This window comes from Pelobates fuscus, chromosome 6, assembly GCF_036172605.1.
Source record: "Pelobates fuscus isolate aPelFus1 chromosome 6, aPelFus1.pri, whole genome shotgun sequence".
Lineage (NCBI taxonomy): Eukaryota > Metazoa > Chordata > Amphibia > Anura > Pelobatidae > Pelobates > Pelobates fuscus.
In genome coordinates, this window is record NC_086322.1 from 17,581,261 (window position 1) to 17,597,827 (window position 16,567).

General features: G+C 41.6%; 1 protein-coding gene across 1 annotated transcript in view; it reads left to right on the forward strand.

The window, feature by feature from the left end:
* Positions 1-16,567, forward strand: part of LOC134566003 (vomeronasal type-2 receptor 26-like) — a 50,806-nt gene that overhangs the window by 20,727 nt on the left and 13,512 nt on the right. Inside the window, exons 4-6 of the mRNA XM_063425718.1 lie at positions 5,343-6,137; positions 7,981-8,211; positions 11,144-11,267. Coding sequence (XP_063281788.1) covers positions 5,343-6,137; positions 7,981-8,211; positions 11,144-11,267 — 1,150 coding nt within the window. The remainder of the gene's footprint in view (positions 1-5,342; positions 6,138-7,980; positions 8,212-11,143; positions 11,268-16,567) is intronic.

The window sequence follows — 16,567 nt, forward strand, 5'->3', positions numbered from 1 at the left end:
TGGAAACTGACTGCTATTATATTACAGTCAAAAAAGTTTTGTTTTTGTTAAATGCAAGCTATTGGGACACCAGATATGAGTGGTGGCACTGGGCAAGTGGGCACAGTATTCGCTGCGTGCCTGACACACACGCTGGCAGACAACTAACTGCTATTCAATCTATTACAGTCAAAATTGTATTTTTTTTTTTTTTTAAATGTACACTACTGTTACACCAGATATGAGTTGCACTGGTGTGACACTGTGCCCTGGCAGGCCCTGAAACGCACACTAGTGAAGGAAACTGACTGCTATTATATTACAGTCCAAAAAGTTTTTTTTTGTTAAATGCAAGCTATTGTGACACCAGTGAGTGAGTGGTGGCACTGGGCAAGTGGGCACAGTATATGCTGTGAGCCTGACACACAGGCTGGCTGGCAGGCAGGCAACTGCAATTCCATTACACAGAAAAAAAAAAAGCAGACTGATGTTCTAGCCCTTTTTTTTTAGGGGGTTCTGTCCTTACAGCAGAGATCAGATGAGTCATTAAGGACTGTAGTGGACACTGAATACACTAGCCTAGCTATCAATTTCCCTATCAAATCAGCAGCAGCTACACTGTCCCTACTCTCACTAAGAATGCAGCTTCACAATGAATGTAAAATGGATGCTGTCCAGGAGGTGGGAGGGTCTGGGAGGGAGGGTCTGCTGCTGAATGGCTGGAATGTCTCTGCTGACTGTGAGGTACAGGCCAGGGTCAAAGTTTACTCAATGATGACAAATAGGGGGCATGTGATCGCCATCCGCAGGATACGGACGCAGTCTTTGAAACCAGCAACAAAGGGTTTTACATCTACCGAGAAAAAAAACATCCCAAGATCTGGGGACCGATCGGCCAGCAGCGTGCATCACTCAGAGTGAGGTCTGGGACGCACGCCAACCTCACAAACGGCCGACAGCTAGAGATTTCTGTTTTAGCAACAAACTATCTACATCAATCCTAGCCGGTCCCTGCGGTTAACTTGGAATAAGAACTGCATAACTGCTGGTAATAATCTTGCAAACCGTTCCTGGCTTATATTTTTAATATTTGTAGTGTTTTTATATATTTGATATGAGTATTATGCCTAATAAATTTTGTATTAATTTCATCCATTATCCTCAATTTATTTAATTTAAGTATTTTAAAGTATTTTAAAGTGATACCTAATTTTATTGCATTATAGAATACAGTTCCATATACTGTATTTCTATCCCATAAGGTTTATATATTTTTGCTACAAAGTATAACATCTGGTATATACTCCGTTTATTTTGCCTTTAACAGATTTAAAGACGTATATACCATATATAATTGTGATACTATATACCATCTATTTCATTATGCTATAGGAAACAGTTCCTTATACTGTCTTTCTATACCTTTTATGTGGTTTAAATCTTTTTGCACAAAGTATAGCAATTTCTGCCTGTATCCAGTTTTGAGCTATTCACTCTAAGTCAGACTCTCTCATCCCTGTGTGTTGCAGTAGGCATACCAGACCAACCTAGTATTACCAAATAGAGTCAAAGCCAGTCAATCAGACCAATTTGCAAAGAGTGTCCTTTCTGTTGATAACTGTTGATTCTTTGAATGTTTGTCACTTTGTTTTTTTCATGCTAATCCACTTTGCATTTCATATTCTGGAGTCTTTGTTTTTTTCTTTTCTCTTCCCTCCCTTACTTATTGCTTGGGTATTATCCATTGTTGTGCTGCCATGGATATAGCCAGGAAAAAGGAACATTTATTCATACTTACCTTAATTTTCTTTTACTGGTCATAGGCCATGGCAGCACAAAGATACCACCCTGGGATATTTCTACAGTAGTAACAAAATTACTTAATTAGGGGATAGGAGGTGGTACTTGTAGTGGACTCTGGGCAACCCGACAGGTTACCTCCGCTAGTCCCCTTCCTTCAGTCAGTCAGGAACCACTTATAAGGCAAAGAAACCAATTTGCCCCCAGTAACTGGACAACACCTAGTCCTGGAGGTACAACAACTTTATGGGCCACACATGACTTTTATGCAAAACCCTATGCAATCCCAGTGTCCCCTCCCAGGTTCCCCCCCTCCCAGGGGTCTTCAGAGTGACACTGGAGTCTCAGTCCCTTTGTCCCCTGTTCCTGCCACCCAAGCACGGGTTTCCCACTTCCGGTGACAGGGGTTCTTATTCCCAGGATTCCCTTGGTCCCCTCCCAGGGGTCCTGTCCCTCCCAGGAGTCTTCAGCGTGATACTGGAGTCCCAGTCCCTTGTCCCCTGTCTCCGCCACCCCAAGCACGTGGTTCCCACTTCCGGTGACAGGGGGTCTTCTTCCCAGGATTCCCTTGATCCCCTGTTCCCGCCACCAAAGTACAGGTTTCCCACTTTCGATGACTTTCGATTTCTGTTCCTGCCACCCAGATGTAGGGTCTCTCATTTCCGGTGATAGGGGGTCTTCTTCCCAGGACCCTCTGTGCCTGGGAGTCACAGTGTGGGGAAAGCTTCCAGCCTCCTTGCCTCCCAGTTACAGAAAGCCTGCCAAACCAGCCAATGTCCCCAAAGGGATATTCCCGAATTGACAGGGGATAGGGTACATGTAACCGGGGCAAAACACACAAACACAGCGGGGAAAAGTCACGAACGGGTAGGTGGTCTGTCACAGTACTTATACCTTTCATTTAATTAGTTACTGTCTAATTAGGGATAGGGATGAGCTACCCATTGTTGTGCTGTCATGGCCTATGACCAGGAAAAGAAAATTACAATAAGTATGAATACGTTTTCCTTTATATAGTGTATATAATATGTGTTTATATTACGCAGTCATCTTATTCCTTTCAGAGTAAAACATTTAATTATACAGTAAGCATACTCACATGCAGACACAGACAATCTCACTGACACACACAAGCTCATTGACATAAAAACCACAAGCTCACAGATGCACACAAATAGGCTTACTGACAGACAATCTCACTGACACACACAGACAAGTGTATTGGTATACACACACAAACATAGTACAGACAAACTCTGACATGCACAAGCTTACTTCAGACAAGCTTACTGTCACACACATGCTCACTAACACACATGCTCACTACAGACAAGCTCACTGACACACACAAGGTCACTCACTAGCAGCCACACACACACAAACTTTCTTAATAGCAGACACACACACACAAGCTCACTCACTAGCAGGCACACACACAAGCTCAATCACTAGCATACACACACAATCTCACTCACTAGAAGGCACACACAAGCTCACTCACTAGCATGCAAACACACAAGCTCACTGACTAGCAGACACACACACACAGATACACAAGCTCACTCACTAGCAGGCACACACACGATCTCTGTCATGGCTGAAGCTTATCTGGAACTGGTAGGTGAAGTTGCCATTTTGTGGCCTCTTCCTACCAGCGAGGTTTGCAACGTGCATTGGGGGGCTTGTGTGCAGGTGGTGGAGCTATGTTCAGTAGGTGGGGCTTACATGCAGGAGTGGGGCATGCAGCCAAAATTTTTGTAAATTTTGAAGGAAGACTGACAGGCCTCCCTCCGGCCGCCAGTAATTGTGGCCGCACCGGCCCCCAGCTCCTTCCTCTTTAATCCCCTCAGACTGACACAGTTCGAGAGGAAAATACTTAAATGACATTAGCCTAATGATAAGGGCTGTCTGCCCGGCCTCAGGTGCCACTGCCCACTGGAAAATTTCCCAGTATCCCGGTGGGCCAGTCCGGCCCTGTCTCCTACTCATAAAGAGCACTATATATAGCAATTTTGCCTCCCAGCACAGCAGACCTTCTACCATTGCTATAAAGTACTTAAGCTAAAGTTCCATGGCTATAAAGTACCTAAGCATAAAATGAGCCAAATCCCTCCTTCTTACACCTTGACTTTAGCCATGCATTAGCCTTCCTCTACTCCTGCCTTTCTACTGTAGAGCACGAAAGAGGTAATATTTCTGGAAATGCTACATTGGGAGACTTTTTCTTCAGTTTACGTCCTAATTCCCAAAACTTATTATTTTGGACCTTTTAGGGCCATCCTTAGCCTCTCCCAATAACTCATCCACTATGTCAGCCACATGCCGGACCCGGGCACCCTTGTGACAGCAAATTGTTCAATTGAGATGATCAGAGTGGCAGATTAACCTATCTGCTTTCTTAATAGAGTTCCCTACAACTATAAACTGTCTAACCTTTCGTACATTCTCAAACACACCCATGCTAAAGAGGCTGTTCTCTAAACTGTTAGAAAGAACAGCTTCCATAAGTACAGCTAGTCCTGAGCTGATGCCCTCAACTGCTCAGTGAGCAGTAGACCCCTTTCAAAATTGTCAATCTGTTTCAATGTTGCAATTTGCTTCTCCAGACCTCCAGTACAAGCTTTCAGACAAGCCCCACACTCACACCTGCCACAGAGGTATAGACCCTGGATGAACTCATCCAGGCATGCATACATGCAGTATGATGTGCACTGAGTTAGATCTTCAGTCTTATTAACACCCATTTCCACAGTTACCACAGTTACCAAAACCAAGTATTCCATACTGTAAAACAATAATTACCTTATTTGTTCAAACTCCTGGTTTTAGAACTTCTACTTATATGAGAATATTTTAGGCAACTCCATTTAAGACAGCTGTGGTTTTTATTGATATACAAAAGCCTACACAGGTGGAAATTAAGGGACAACTTCCATAATTAACTCAGTAGCAGTACACATTTGTTTGTTGAACAGGAAAAATGGTTCCTAGTTAGTATTAAGAGTAAAAGTCTAGTTACAAAGTTCATATCTGAGCAGAGCAGATCTAGACTTACAACCAAAGGTCCATGTATGCTCAACCCCTACCTCATGAAGGATTAAGCCATACAGAGACTCAACTTCCATGCTGAAGGGAATACATCTACAGGTAACATTAAAAAAATAGCTTACTGTTTAGTAGACATGCTCTCAGTAGAATGCAGCACAATCTCCAATGATGATATCACAGAGGTGTAACTTTGTTCTCCATACCAATCCACACTGGGATTCACACAGTGATTGGCTGAAAGTGTTTAACTGATGCTCTCAGCTAGTGATGGCCAACACTTGGTATGATGTGAAATAGTGCTTCGATCTGCCTCCATGATTTTGTTATTGGATTCCAAGCTGCAGACTACCAGTCATCAAGATTTTCTTATAAATGTTAATACATGATTTAGTAGCGATGCAGGACCCAGAGTCCATTGACACCAGGCACCATAATCACTTCTATATGTTGATTAAGGTGCCTACAGTTTCGCTATATGTATATTCCAGATTTGAATGTAGTTTTACTTTTTTCAGATCAGTTACGGAGCGACTGACCCACTACTCAGTGATAGAGCACTTTACCCATTTTTCTTCCGGACTGTTCAGGATGATCGGACTCGTTATGCAGTTATTTTAAAGTTTCTGCAACATTTTGGGTGGAACTGGGTTGGAATAATCACCTCAAAGGATGAAAGTGGAGAGAGAGAGCTCCAAGAACTGAGCCATGAGATGACCAGCCACGGCATCTGTATTGAGTTTATTGTTAAAATGTCTTCCATACAAAAAGAAAATGATAAGGATTTGGCTGTTATTAGAAAATCAACCACTCAAGTTCTAATAACCTGTGGGACATGTTCTGCGCCTTGTTTTCTTATTTTTCAAAATTCTGAATCAGTTTTACAAAATATAACAATTATCGTTAAAGCTTCATGGACATATGTTTTATATTTCAATATTAAGTCGGGGAAAACCTTCAATGGCAGTTTGAGTATTGCACCACCTACGAACCCTATCCCTGGTGTGAACACTTTAATACATAAATTCCATCCTTCTAATCGCCCAAATGATCCGTTACTTGAAGATATTTGGCTAATGAACTTAAATTGCTTATCACCAAACCTAGAAAAAAACAATTTCTTTCAATATCTGTATAAATTTACTGCAAACAACTGCACTGGGAAGGAACGTATTCAAGATAAAATATCTGTCCCGCAAAATCCTGTGTACAATGCAGTCTATATCCTGGCACACACTTTGCACAATATGCATTCATCCTTAGCTTCTCTTTATCCTGAAATAGACCTATTATCATATAAATACTTAAACCTGGTGAGCATTTAACAGAAATATGTTGAACACTTTGTACTGCAGTTTTGCATAATGTACAAGAGGAGCTCGGCCATGCTATAGGGACGTGGAGGTGACGAGAGAGGAGTACTGCAGCCGACTGAGGCTCTTTATAGAGCGCTTATAGTAAGCACCGGCTCTGCTTGGGGCCCTGGGCCAGCTCGGGGGGCCCCAAGCAATTGCTTGGTTTGCCTTCCCTGTAGCGACGGCCTGCATGGTGGAGTCTCTTGTGCTAACAAGGGACTCAAACCAGTTAGTGCTGCCAACACAGCCTGTTTACTGGTTTCTTCAGAGTGAGAGAGGCTTATATTAACCTATCTTAATTGTTTGATTAATTATTCCTGTCCTTACTGCTGGGGAGGAGCTAACCCATAATACTGCCATGTTTGGCCAGAAAAACAGCATAAATTGGGGAAACTGGTGACTCGTTGTGAATAAAAAGTAAAAAAAATATTGATGTTGTTAATCATTAAAACTCAAATTACCCCAGCCGAGTCCTGCCATGTTTCTTGTGGTTTTGTGTGTGTACTGGGACACAGAAAGTCACATGGTAATACAAAAACGTGAAAAATAGTGGAGCAGAGCAAAAGAAAGGGGTGGGTATATGAGGGAGGCAGCTAGTCCTATTAGGAAAATACCTCTTATAGAAATATGTTGGAAAATATACAGAGAAAGGGGGCTGAGCTTTCCCCTAAATAGGGATAACCTCGGTCAATAAATATGAGAACAACTAAGCTGCATACCACTACCACATACAAAAACTATACAATTTTATGTACAAAGATAACAACCAATCAATACAATTTAAAAATATAATTTATTGATCCTTGTATATATAAAAGGCTATTCTTTTTAGCAATGTTTGCAATTTCTGTTAATTTAGTTAAAAAAAAGAGAAATACATTTAAAACTGAAAAAAATTATATTTCCATATTAGAAAAAAAAATACTGAGCTTTGCACTTCCCTGTAATAATGTCCAGTTTCTGAGGTAGTTTAGTGAGAAGAATCATTTTTACTTCCTTTTGGTGAGTAAAGCAGGGTAGTGACAATGTGTTTTCCAGTAGCAACCTGACAGAGGACAGTGAGCATTATTAAGAGAGAAGTGCAAGTTCAAGTATTTATTTATGTTTTTTTTAACTACATTACCAGAAATCACAAACTTTGCTATAAAGAATAGCCTTTTGTATATACCAGATCAATAAATTAAATGTGTAACTTTGATTGGTTGGTTATTTTCTTTGTACAACAAAATTATATTTTTTGTATGGGGTTGTGGTACACAGCTCAGTTGTTCCCATATTTATTGACAGAGGGTATACCTATTTTAGGGAAAGCGCAGTCACATTTTTCTTTATTTAGTCATATGGTAATAATTATTCTTTTAGTCTTTGGTAGCATTTGTCTGTGCTTCCTTTTATATATGCTCACTGTGCCTTTTCATCAGCTCCTTATGGAAGAGTGGCCATTAATGCAGGTGTCACCCAAGTTGGGGATGTCCACAATAACAAGAGATAATGACTGATGACTAGAGGAAGAGGTAGGAATGGGTTTTCCAGTCAGATGTTTGTCCAGGTGGAGATATAGGCATATTCCACTGGCTTCCACCACTGTGTAGATATGATGGAACGAGATGAAAGAAGAAATAAAGATAAATAAAGAAGGTTCCTAGCAAGAAGAGATCATTGGATCATAGTACTGGCCCAGAGGAGCAAAATATTGAGTATGATCAGGTGCAGAATGTAAGCTGCCCCTGTGAGATGATGATGTGGAGTTGAGGTGGTAATTTCCCTGTTAACAGGTCTAATATGTTTTTGTCTTATAAAGCTCCATCACTATGTAAGAAGAGTGCATTACACAGATTTGTCAGGACAGAAAATCTTCTTTAATGAAAGAGGAGAAGTTCCGAGTAAATATTTTCTACTTAATATCAAGGTCATAGACAATAAGAAGAGTTTTAAAATAATACAGTATGATGTCGGTGTCTTAGACATGTCACTTGCTAACGATCAGCCACTTCATATTAAACAAGACAAAATTCTTTGGAAAAATGGCAAAGTAAGTAATTTATTAAGCATTCCCACTGAATAATAAACAGATGCAATGGATGATATTACCGGTTCATCTTATCGATTTGCCGTAATTATATACTATTATAGTATAATTACATAATTAGTCATAGAAATGTCACAGAATATTCCGGCATGGTTTATTTAAAACGCAAATAGAAATAAAAGCAATGAACCTATGATCAATCTGTGCGAATGCTGGGTAGGAGTCATATAAGATTGTATTATCCGTTTCAGCTGGAACAAAATGTTGAAAAGACTAATATTCTCGTAATTAGCCCAAGATTAGAAAAAAAAATGAATAAAAACAGTCACAGATGGGGCGGAGTTTTTGAACTCTCATGGCGTCGGATTTGTGAGCCATTAGATCTCTCTTCCCCGAGCTACTAATCCACCTCAATCAGCATTATTGGGGAAATTTTTCAGGCTCTCTTACCAGAGGCCTCCAAACAATAGAACAAGCCTATCGGGCTTTACGCTCCCCAGTGTCTAACACCTCCAACCCGAGAGATAGTGAAGCTACTTCACCAAAGAGAAACTGATGAAGATCGCGAGGGTCAACCCCCCAACCGTCCAAAGTCAGACTCTACAGTTCTATCAGGACATAGCTCATTCTACCCTCAGGAAGAGAAGGGAGCTCAAGCCATTTACCGTTGTTCTAGTCCAACAGGGCTGGCAATATATGTGGGGATAACCCTTTTTGACTCACTGCGCACAAGGACAATCAATCCTTTCCTCTCAAAAAAGTAGCTGATATGCAGGTCTTCGCTGACCACATGGAACCTACCCTCATCGTACCAAATGATGTAGTAGCTGTGGGAGCATGACTCCCACGACACAGCAAGCAATGTGAAGTGCCTCTACCTCCCAGCCAACAAAAATGTAAGCGGCCTACTCCTGCCACCAGAAGCAATTCAACGTCAAACACTTGACTCATATAGCCCACCAACAAGGGCTGGTATCTGGAATGATGGTTCCCATCAATCCTGATCCTCATCCCAAGATTATAGGGTTCAGACCTTTTGTTGTTCTGGTTTATTTTTATAATTGTTACATGCATATTATCCTTAATTGGTATCCCAAGTTAGCATTTCCTTCACTCATGTACAGACAGACAAACCGGTAAATTCCCTCTCTCCTCATTACAGCGGGCACCCGCAATAAAAGTGACTCCCTATGCACATACCCTAAACCTCACTAAATCACCTGGTTTCCCGGCTAGCAGAGGAGACTGGGAAGAAGCTCCTTGATGCAACCCTTTCCAGGTAAAAAAAAAGTGACTTCCGAGCCACACAACCCAAATGCAACACCAGGCCTAAATCCACCTTACAAGACAACGTCAGATGAAATTGGGCGTGAAGTTCGCAGTATCCTAGCCTTAACCCTGACAAAATGTTCTCCCCATCATGATACTGTTTATGCCCGTAATTCTGGCTAATATAACTGTTAGCATGTTTTGTGAAATTTCATTGTTACTTTTTTTTAAATCTTGTTTACATTTTTTTATGTCTATATGCAATGTAATGTGGTACACCCACACATTTGGGTCCCACACTTGAACTACAGGCCAGGCATCGGGCCTAAAACTTAATTACACCACAGCATTTGAAAAAAATGAAATGAGAACTGGTCTCAGACAAATAACTGGTACCAGGACTCACAATGCCTCTTAATAACGTCATACAGCCAGTCAGCATCAGCAGGAGTGGTTTTCAATTGCCAAGAATGATCTAAGATGCAATCTCGTTGGTAGGTTAACCTCAGCTTTGCCAGACATACTGGGTTTGCCGTTTTCAGTGGGTTAATCCCAACCTAGCCTCCCGAATTTGGAAAAGCTTATGAGCCCTTTTCAAAATCATACTGACCTTCAAATCCTATGAGAATATGTACAATAAAATACATATTTGTTTGGTATTAGAATCTGAACTTTTAAAATCTATGATCCTGTGAAAACTTTAAAGGAGAGCAGATTGGGCTTAAGGCAATTTTTTGTCATCAAAAAAGTGAATCAATTTTGTTGTTTAAGTTAGTAGTTAGAACTTGGACATAATATATGTCACGAATAAGATAAGTTTTGCAAAATAGGCAGTAGGGAGCATCAAGTTGTTTCAGGTAAAACACTAATTTAGTCCAGAATTTAAATCAGCTTCTAAATAGAAGTGTACCTCAAATTCCCCATCTTTAATAAATAGATAATCATTTTGTTTATCCCAGACTATTAACCCCATCAGAAGAAGCCAGAAATAATATTTATTTCGAGATAAAATATACATATCTCACTTAAAGGGTAATTCAGACAGTATTATATTAGTTTGATGCTTAACCTTCTGATATATTAATGGACTCATTTCATAAATAGACTAAGATCCACTTGCTACGTATTACATAGAATACATTTGATACGAAGTAAAAATCATATTGAGGAAAAATAAAGTATAGGCTAGATTAAAGGGGAAAAGGAGAGGCCTTCATTAAGTCCCTTTGGACTTAGGGATTTCAGTTTATATATCCACTGGCATTCCCTTGGTCTTAGGTGTCTATCATAGTCACCTCTTCTTAGATCTGTTTTGATGAGTTCAAGTCTGCAGGACCTCAGTCCCTTGAATCATTATTGAATTATTTATCTATATGTTTTGTGTATATTTAATTAAATACATGTTTAATTATACACACTTTTTTTTCCATCCTTACCCTTTCTTTCCTGCTGTTTCTTGTTTGTGTGTTTACATCCATGTTTTGGACCCCATTTTACATTGTACTGGAAGTGAACCTTGATCTGTTTGACATAATTATGTGCAATATTTTGTGTTATACAGGTATAGTTAGTGTTAAATAAATATTCTATCTGAATAATATTTGACCAGTATCTTGCAATATATGATTAGTATATCATCAAGTCTGTATTACATTCCTTATTCCAGATTCCCAGAGCACGATGTAATGACTTTTGCCCCGCTGGAACCAGGAAAGCCCCCAATGGGGGCTATCACTCCTGCTGCTATGCCTGTGTCTCATGTTCAGAGGGGGAAATATCTAAAAAAACAGGTACAATGGTGTAACATGAAGTCATGCCCTGGGTGTGCATAGACACATCTTAATTCAGGAAACATAAACAGAGAACATGAGAAGAGACAAAGTTTGGTTAGTGCCGCTTTCAGTTACAGAGAGAACCTATACCATTTGCATATCAAGCTAATCCCACCCACAATAGAGATACAAAAAGCCCGGACAATTGTGTTGGCTTTATTTGAGCCTCATCACGAAGATGTAGCTGATACCCCACAGTGAGCATGGTGTCCACATCTGTTTTATCCATTTAACTTATGCAGAGCCTGAGTAAATGCATTGCAGCAAAAACAAAGAATATGAGAACTCTGAGATTAAGCAAAAATTCAGTGATAGCAAGTCACAAATATCTTCACACTTTAGCATAACATTAATAAGAAAAACATTGTAAAATATATATTTTTTAAATATAACTATAAATTTTATATTTTTAACATATATTTGATGATTTAATAGATCGTCATTTAACTTATTGCTTTATTTTGTAAATTTCCCCCACATCATTCTTTATTCAAAAAAGCAAGATATATTAACCTTCAAAATTGTAAACTGTGAAGGTTTATTTCTTGACAAGATCCTTCCAAGTTTATTAAGGTGATATTATGTTACATATGGTCTATTTCTAAAAAAAAAAAAAAAAAAAAAAGTGTGTCAGTCAGTGAGATTGTGTGTCTGTCAGTATGTGTGTGTATATACAAATTTGAGTAAGGAGCACAGCCATAAAGGTTTATATATATATATATATAAATACTTTATTAAAGGGTTACACACTAATGGAATATCTCATTAAGTATTAAACCAAAGTACAAGGTCATATCATGTTGTAAAGCAAAGTATGTGTGTGTATGTCTGTCACTGAGTGTGCTTCAAATCAATGAGATGGGTGTGTGTTATTGAGAGTGTATCTGTCATTGAGAATTTGTGTCAATGTGTGTCTATCAGTTAGTGTGTCTGTCAGTGAGTGTTTTTCAAATCAGTGAAATTGTGTGTCTGTAACTGAGAGTGTGTGATTATCAGTGAGTGTGTGTCTGATTAGAAAAATGGATGTGGCTTATAGATGGAGAGGTGGAGTGATTGCCATAGAAACATGCATGTGCAAAGAGAGGAGTTAGTGAAATGACCACACCCACACGTGGGAAACAAAAAAAAATCTGCATCCAAGCATCTGTGGCCCTAGGATCGGCCATGTTGGATAGGATCAGTCTATTAAACAGATGGTTTAGGTTCTCTCTGCAAATGGCACGTGATAAGCTAAAAATCCACAGAAATATGTGGGGACACACCGAAGAGAAAACTATTTGAGTTGTTATCCAATGTCAGTATTCTTTTGTAACCTGTTTTAACTTGTTTGCTCTCCCAAAGGTAAAAGGGTAATCCAGGCTTGGACCCCTTACTCACAGTACCTAGAGGGGTACCTGATAAACCTCATTGAGGAGGTCTAACAAGTTTAAATTTTGAAGTGAAGGTCTTGTCCCTCCTGGAAACAAAACGGGTTTTATATGAATGTAGCAAAGGGAGTCTCAGTAGATCCAGTTCTGCACCTCAATTATCTTCCCCCTGGGATTAAAAAGTGCATCTGTGATAATATTTTGCTTGGTTGGGTAATATAAAGCTGGAAAAATTATGGCAATTTTTTTGCAATTGTACATGTGAGGCTAAATGTCCAAAATGTTTATCAAGACAAAATGAGAAATAATACTGGATGACCTTGTCCTTATCTTGTATATGTCACCAAGTACATGCACAACCACTTATGTGTCAGGATGTGGACATGCGAGGACCACCGCAGCACGTCTCTGGATCAACAGCAAAAAACAAATGTGAGGAAGGCTGAACTTGATGGACGCAAGTCTCTTTTCAGCTATGTAGCTATGTAGCTATGTAGCTACGTAGCTATGTAACTATGTCCTCAAGTATATTATAGCCATTGCATCCATTTGTTACAGTCATGGTGTCACGATTCGGGGAACCCAACACGCTAACACCCACACAGACACCCACACAGAAAGTGTGCAGTACCGGTCCTTAGAGTGGCCGGGCTAAGCACACACAGAATAGTCAGGAGACAAGCCGAGTAAGGGGAACCAGAAAACAGAATAACGAGAAACAAGCCGAGGTCAAAGGGTAGGAGAAAGTCACAAAGTCAGTATAACAAGCCAGAGAGTACGTAACCAGAAATCACACGTTCAGAATCAATACTATAAAGCAAAGACCACAACAGGGCAGGGAGGAACAGGAAAGGTAAGTATTTAAACCAGAATGTTAATTCTGATTGGCTAATTTCCAATCAGAATTAACAATCACACGTGGGAGATATCTAAACCTCCCACTGTGATTGAGGCACTGTGCCTTTAACGCCGGGTCAGGTGACTGACCCCGGCGTGTAACAAATTGGCCGGTCTCCCAGCGTGCAGCGTCATGCATGCTGCCGCCGGGGGACCCGGAAGAAGACGCGGGCGGCACCCGTGGCTGGGAGGATGCCGCCCGCCGAACACATGGCAGGAAGGGGACCGCGGACGGCTGGAGGGTGAGTGCCGCGAGCGGACAGCAGCCTCCCCTCGCAGCCGCCCGCGGGATCCTGACATTACCCCCCCCTCGAAGACCGCCCGGAGGGCGGGAAGCAGAAGGCTTCAAAGGAAACCGGGCATGAAAGGAGCGGACCAAAGAGGGAGCGTGCAAATCAGAGCTCGAAACCCAAGACCGCTCCTCAAGGCCGTACCCCTTCCAATCCACCAGATACTGTAACCGACCCCTAGAAACACGAGAGTCGAGAAGGGCAGCCACCTCGTATACGTCACTGGAGACCGCGCGAGGGGAAACGGGCCGCCCGAGGGGACGAGAGAACCGGTTACACAGCAAGGGTTTCAAAAGAGAGACGTGAAACGTGTTCGGAATACGCATGGAAGGAAGCAGGTCAAGGGAGTAGGAAACGGGGTTAACCCTACGCAACACCTTGTAGGGACCCAGAAATCTGGGAGCAAATTTCATCGAGGGAACCTTGAGACGGAGGTTCCTGGAGGATAACCATACCCTATCACCCGGAATATAAGAAGGGGCCGCAAACCTACGGCGATCAGCAAACCTCTTCTGAGCAGCAGCTGAACGAGACAGCGCAAGATGGACCTGATCCCACATCTTCCGCAAAGAGGCGAGGTGCTGGTCCAAGGCGGGCATTCCCTTGTCGGAGAATGCACCGGGAAGGACAGAAGGCCGAAACCCATAAGCAACCTCAAAAGGACTTAAGCCAGTAGACGAGTGAGACACCGTATTCCTGGCAAACTCAGCCCACGGAAGGAGGTGAGACCAGTCGTCCTGGTGCGCATTAGTGAAGCAGCGCAAATACAATTCCACAGACTGGTTAGCACGTTCGGCTGCACCATTAGATTGTGGGTGATAGGAGGAAGTGAACAACAAGGAGACCCCCATCTCAGCACAAAAGCCCCTCCAAAACCGAGAGACAAATTGAGGACCCCTGTCAGACACGATATCCTGAGGAACCCCATGCAAGCGGAACACTTCTTTGGCAAACACCTGAGCCAACTGACTCGCAGAAGGAAGCTTTCTAAGCGGAATGAAGTGCGCCATTTTAGAGAACCTATCCGTCACAGTCAAAATCACCGTCTGACCATCAGAAAGAGGAAGGTCTACAATGAAATCCATGGATAAGTGGGTCCATGGTTTCTTTGGTATAGACAGAGGCAAGAGTAGACCCTGGGGTCTCACATTAGGGGACTTACACTGCGTACAGACCCGACAAGCCTGTACAAAATCTACTACGTCCTGCTTAAGCGAAGGCCACCAGAACTGTTGAAGGAGGCCCTTATAGGTTTTGGCTACCCCCGGATGACCAGCGGTTTTGGCGGTGTGAAATAAAGTTAACAGCTTTTTTCTGTCCTTTGTTTTAACATATAGTTTACCAGCCGGCGTCTCAGGGGGTGCTTGGGTTTGGTATGTCTTAATACTATCAAGAAAAGGAGATGAAACAACCAAACGGGTAGCAGCTATTATCTGAGACGCAGGAACAATAGGTACAGGAGTCAGGTTAACAAATTCTAAAGGTTCATGCTGTCGGGAGATAGCGTCAGCTTTGGCATTACGGCAACCAGGTCTATAGGTAATAACGTATTGAAAACGTGAAAGAAATAGAGACCATCTAGCCTGCCGGGCAGATAACCTTCTAGCGTCAGCTATATAGGAGAGGTTTTTATGATCAGTAATAACCATGATTTTGTGTCTAGAACCCTCTAATAAGTACCTCCATTCCTTAAAAGCTAACACAATAGCTAATAGTTCCCTGTTCCCAACATCGTAATTCTTTTCTGAATCGGACAACCTTTTTGAAAAGAAACAACAGGGATGGAGGGGTTCGTCATGCGATAACCTCTGTGACAGTACTGCTCCCACACCTGATTCAGAAGCGTCTACTTCCATAACAAAGGGAAGAGAAGGATTAGGGTGGTGCAGTACTGGAGCAGAGGCAAATACCTTCTTGAGAGTTTCGAAGGCCTTAAGGGCTTCGGGAGTCCAAACCCTAGGGTGTAGACCTTTTTTAGTCAGCTTCGTTATAGGAGAGATAAGGGGTGAAAAGTTCTTTATAAATTTCCTATAGTAGTTGGCAAATCCTATAAAACGCTGGATAGCCTTAAGTTCTTGGGGAAGTGGCCAGGACAGTATGGCTTCCAATTTAGCAGGATCCATACTGAAACCCTGTTCAGTAATTATATAACCAAGGAATTGCACCGAGGTTTGATCGAACAAACATTTTTCTAACTTACAGTACAGTCCGTTCTGTAATAATTTATTGAGCACCATCCTAACATGATTATGGTGTGACTTCAAATCAGGGGAATACACAAGTATGTCGTCAAGGTACACCATGGCACAGACATGCAAAAGATCCCTAAGGACATCGTTTATGAGGTCCTGAAACACAGCAGGGGCATTACACAGTCCAAAAGGCTTGACCAGATATTCGTAATGCCCACTGCGCGTATTAAACGCTGTTTTCCACTCGTCATTCTCCTTTATACGGACGAGGTTATAAGCCCCCCTGAGGTCTAATTTGGTGAAGTACTTAGAACCTTTCACACGATCAAACAACTCAGTGATGAGGGGGATAGGGTAGGCGTTTTTAATCGTTATGTTGTTCAGACCCCTGTAGTCTATACATGGCCTCAAGTCGCCCTCCTTCTTTGCCACAAAAAAGAAACCAGCACCAGCAGGAGAAGAGGACCTTCTAATAAAACCTTTACTTAAGGATTCCCGTATGTACTCCTCCA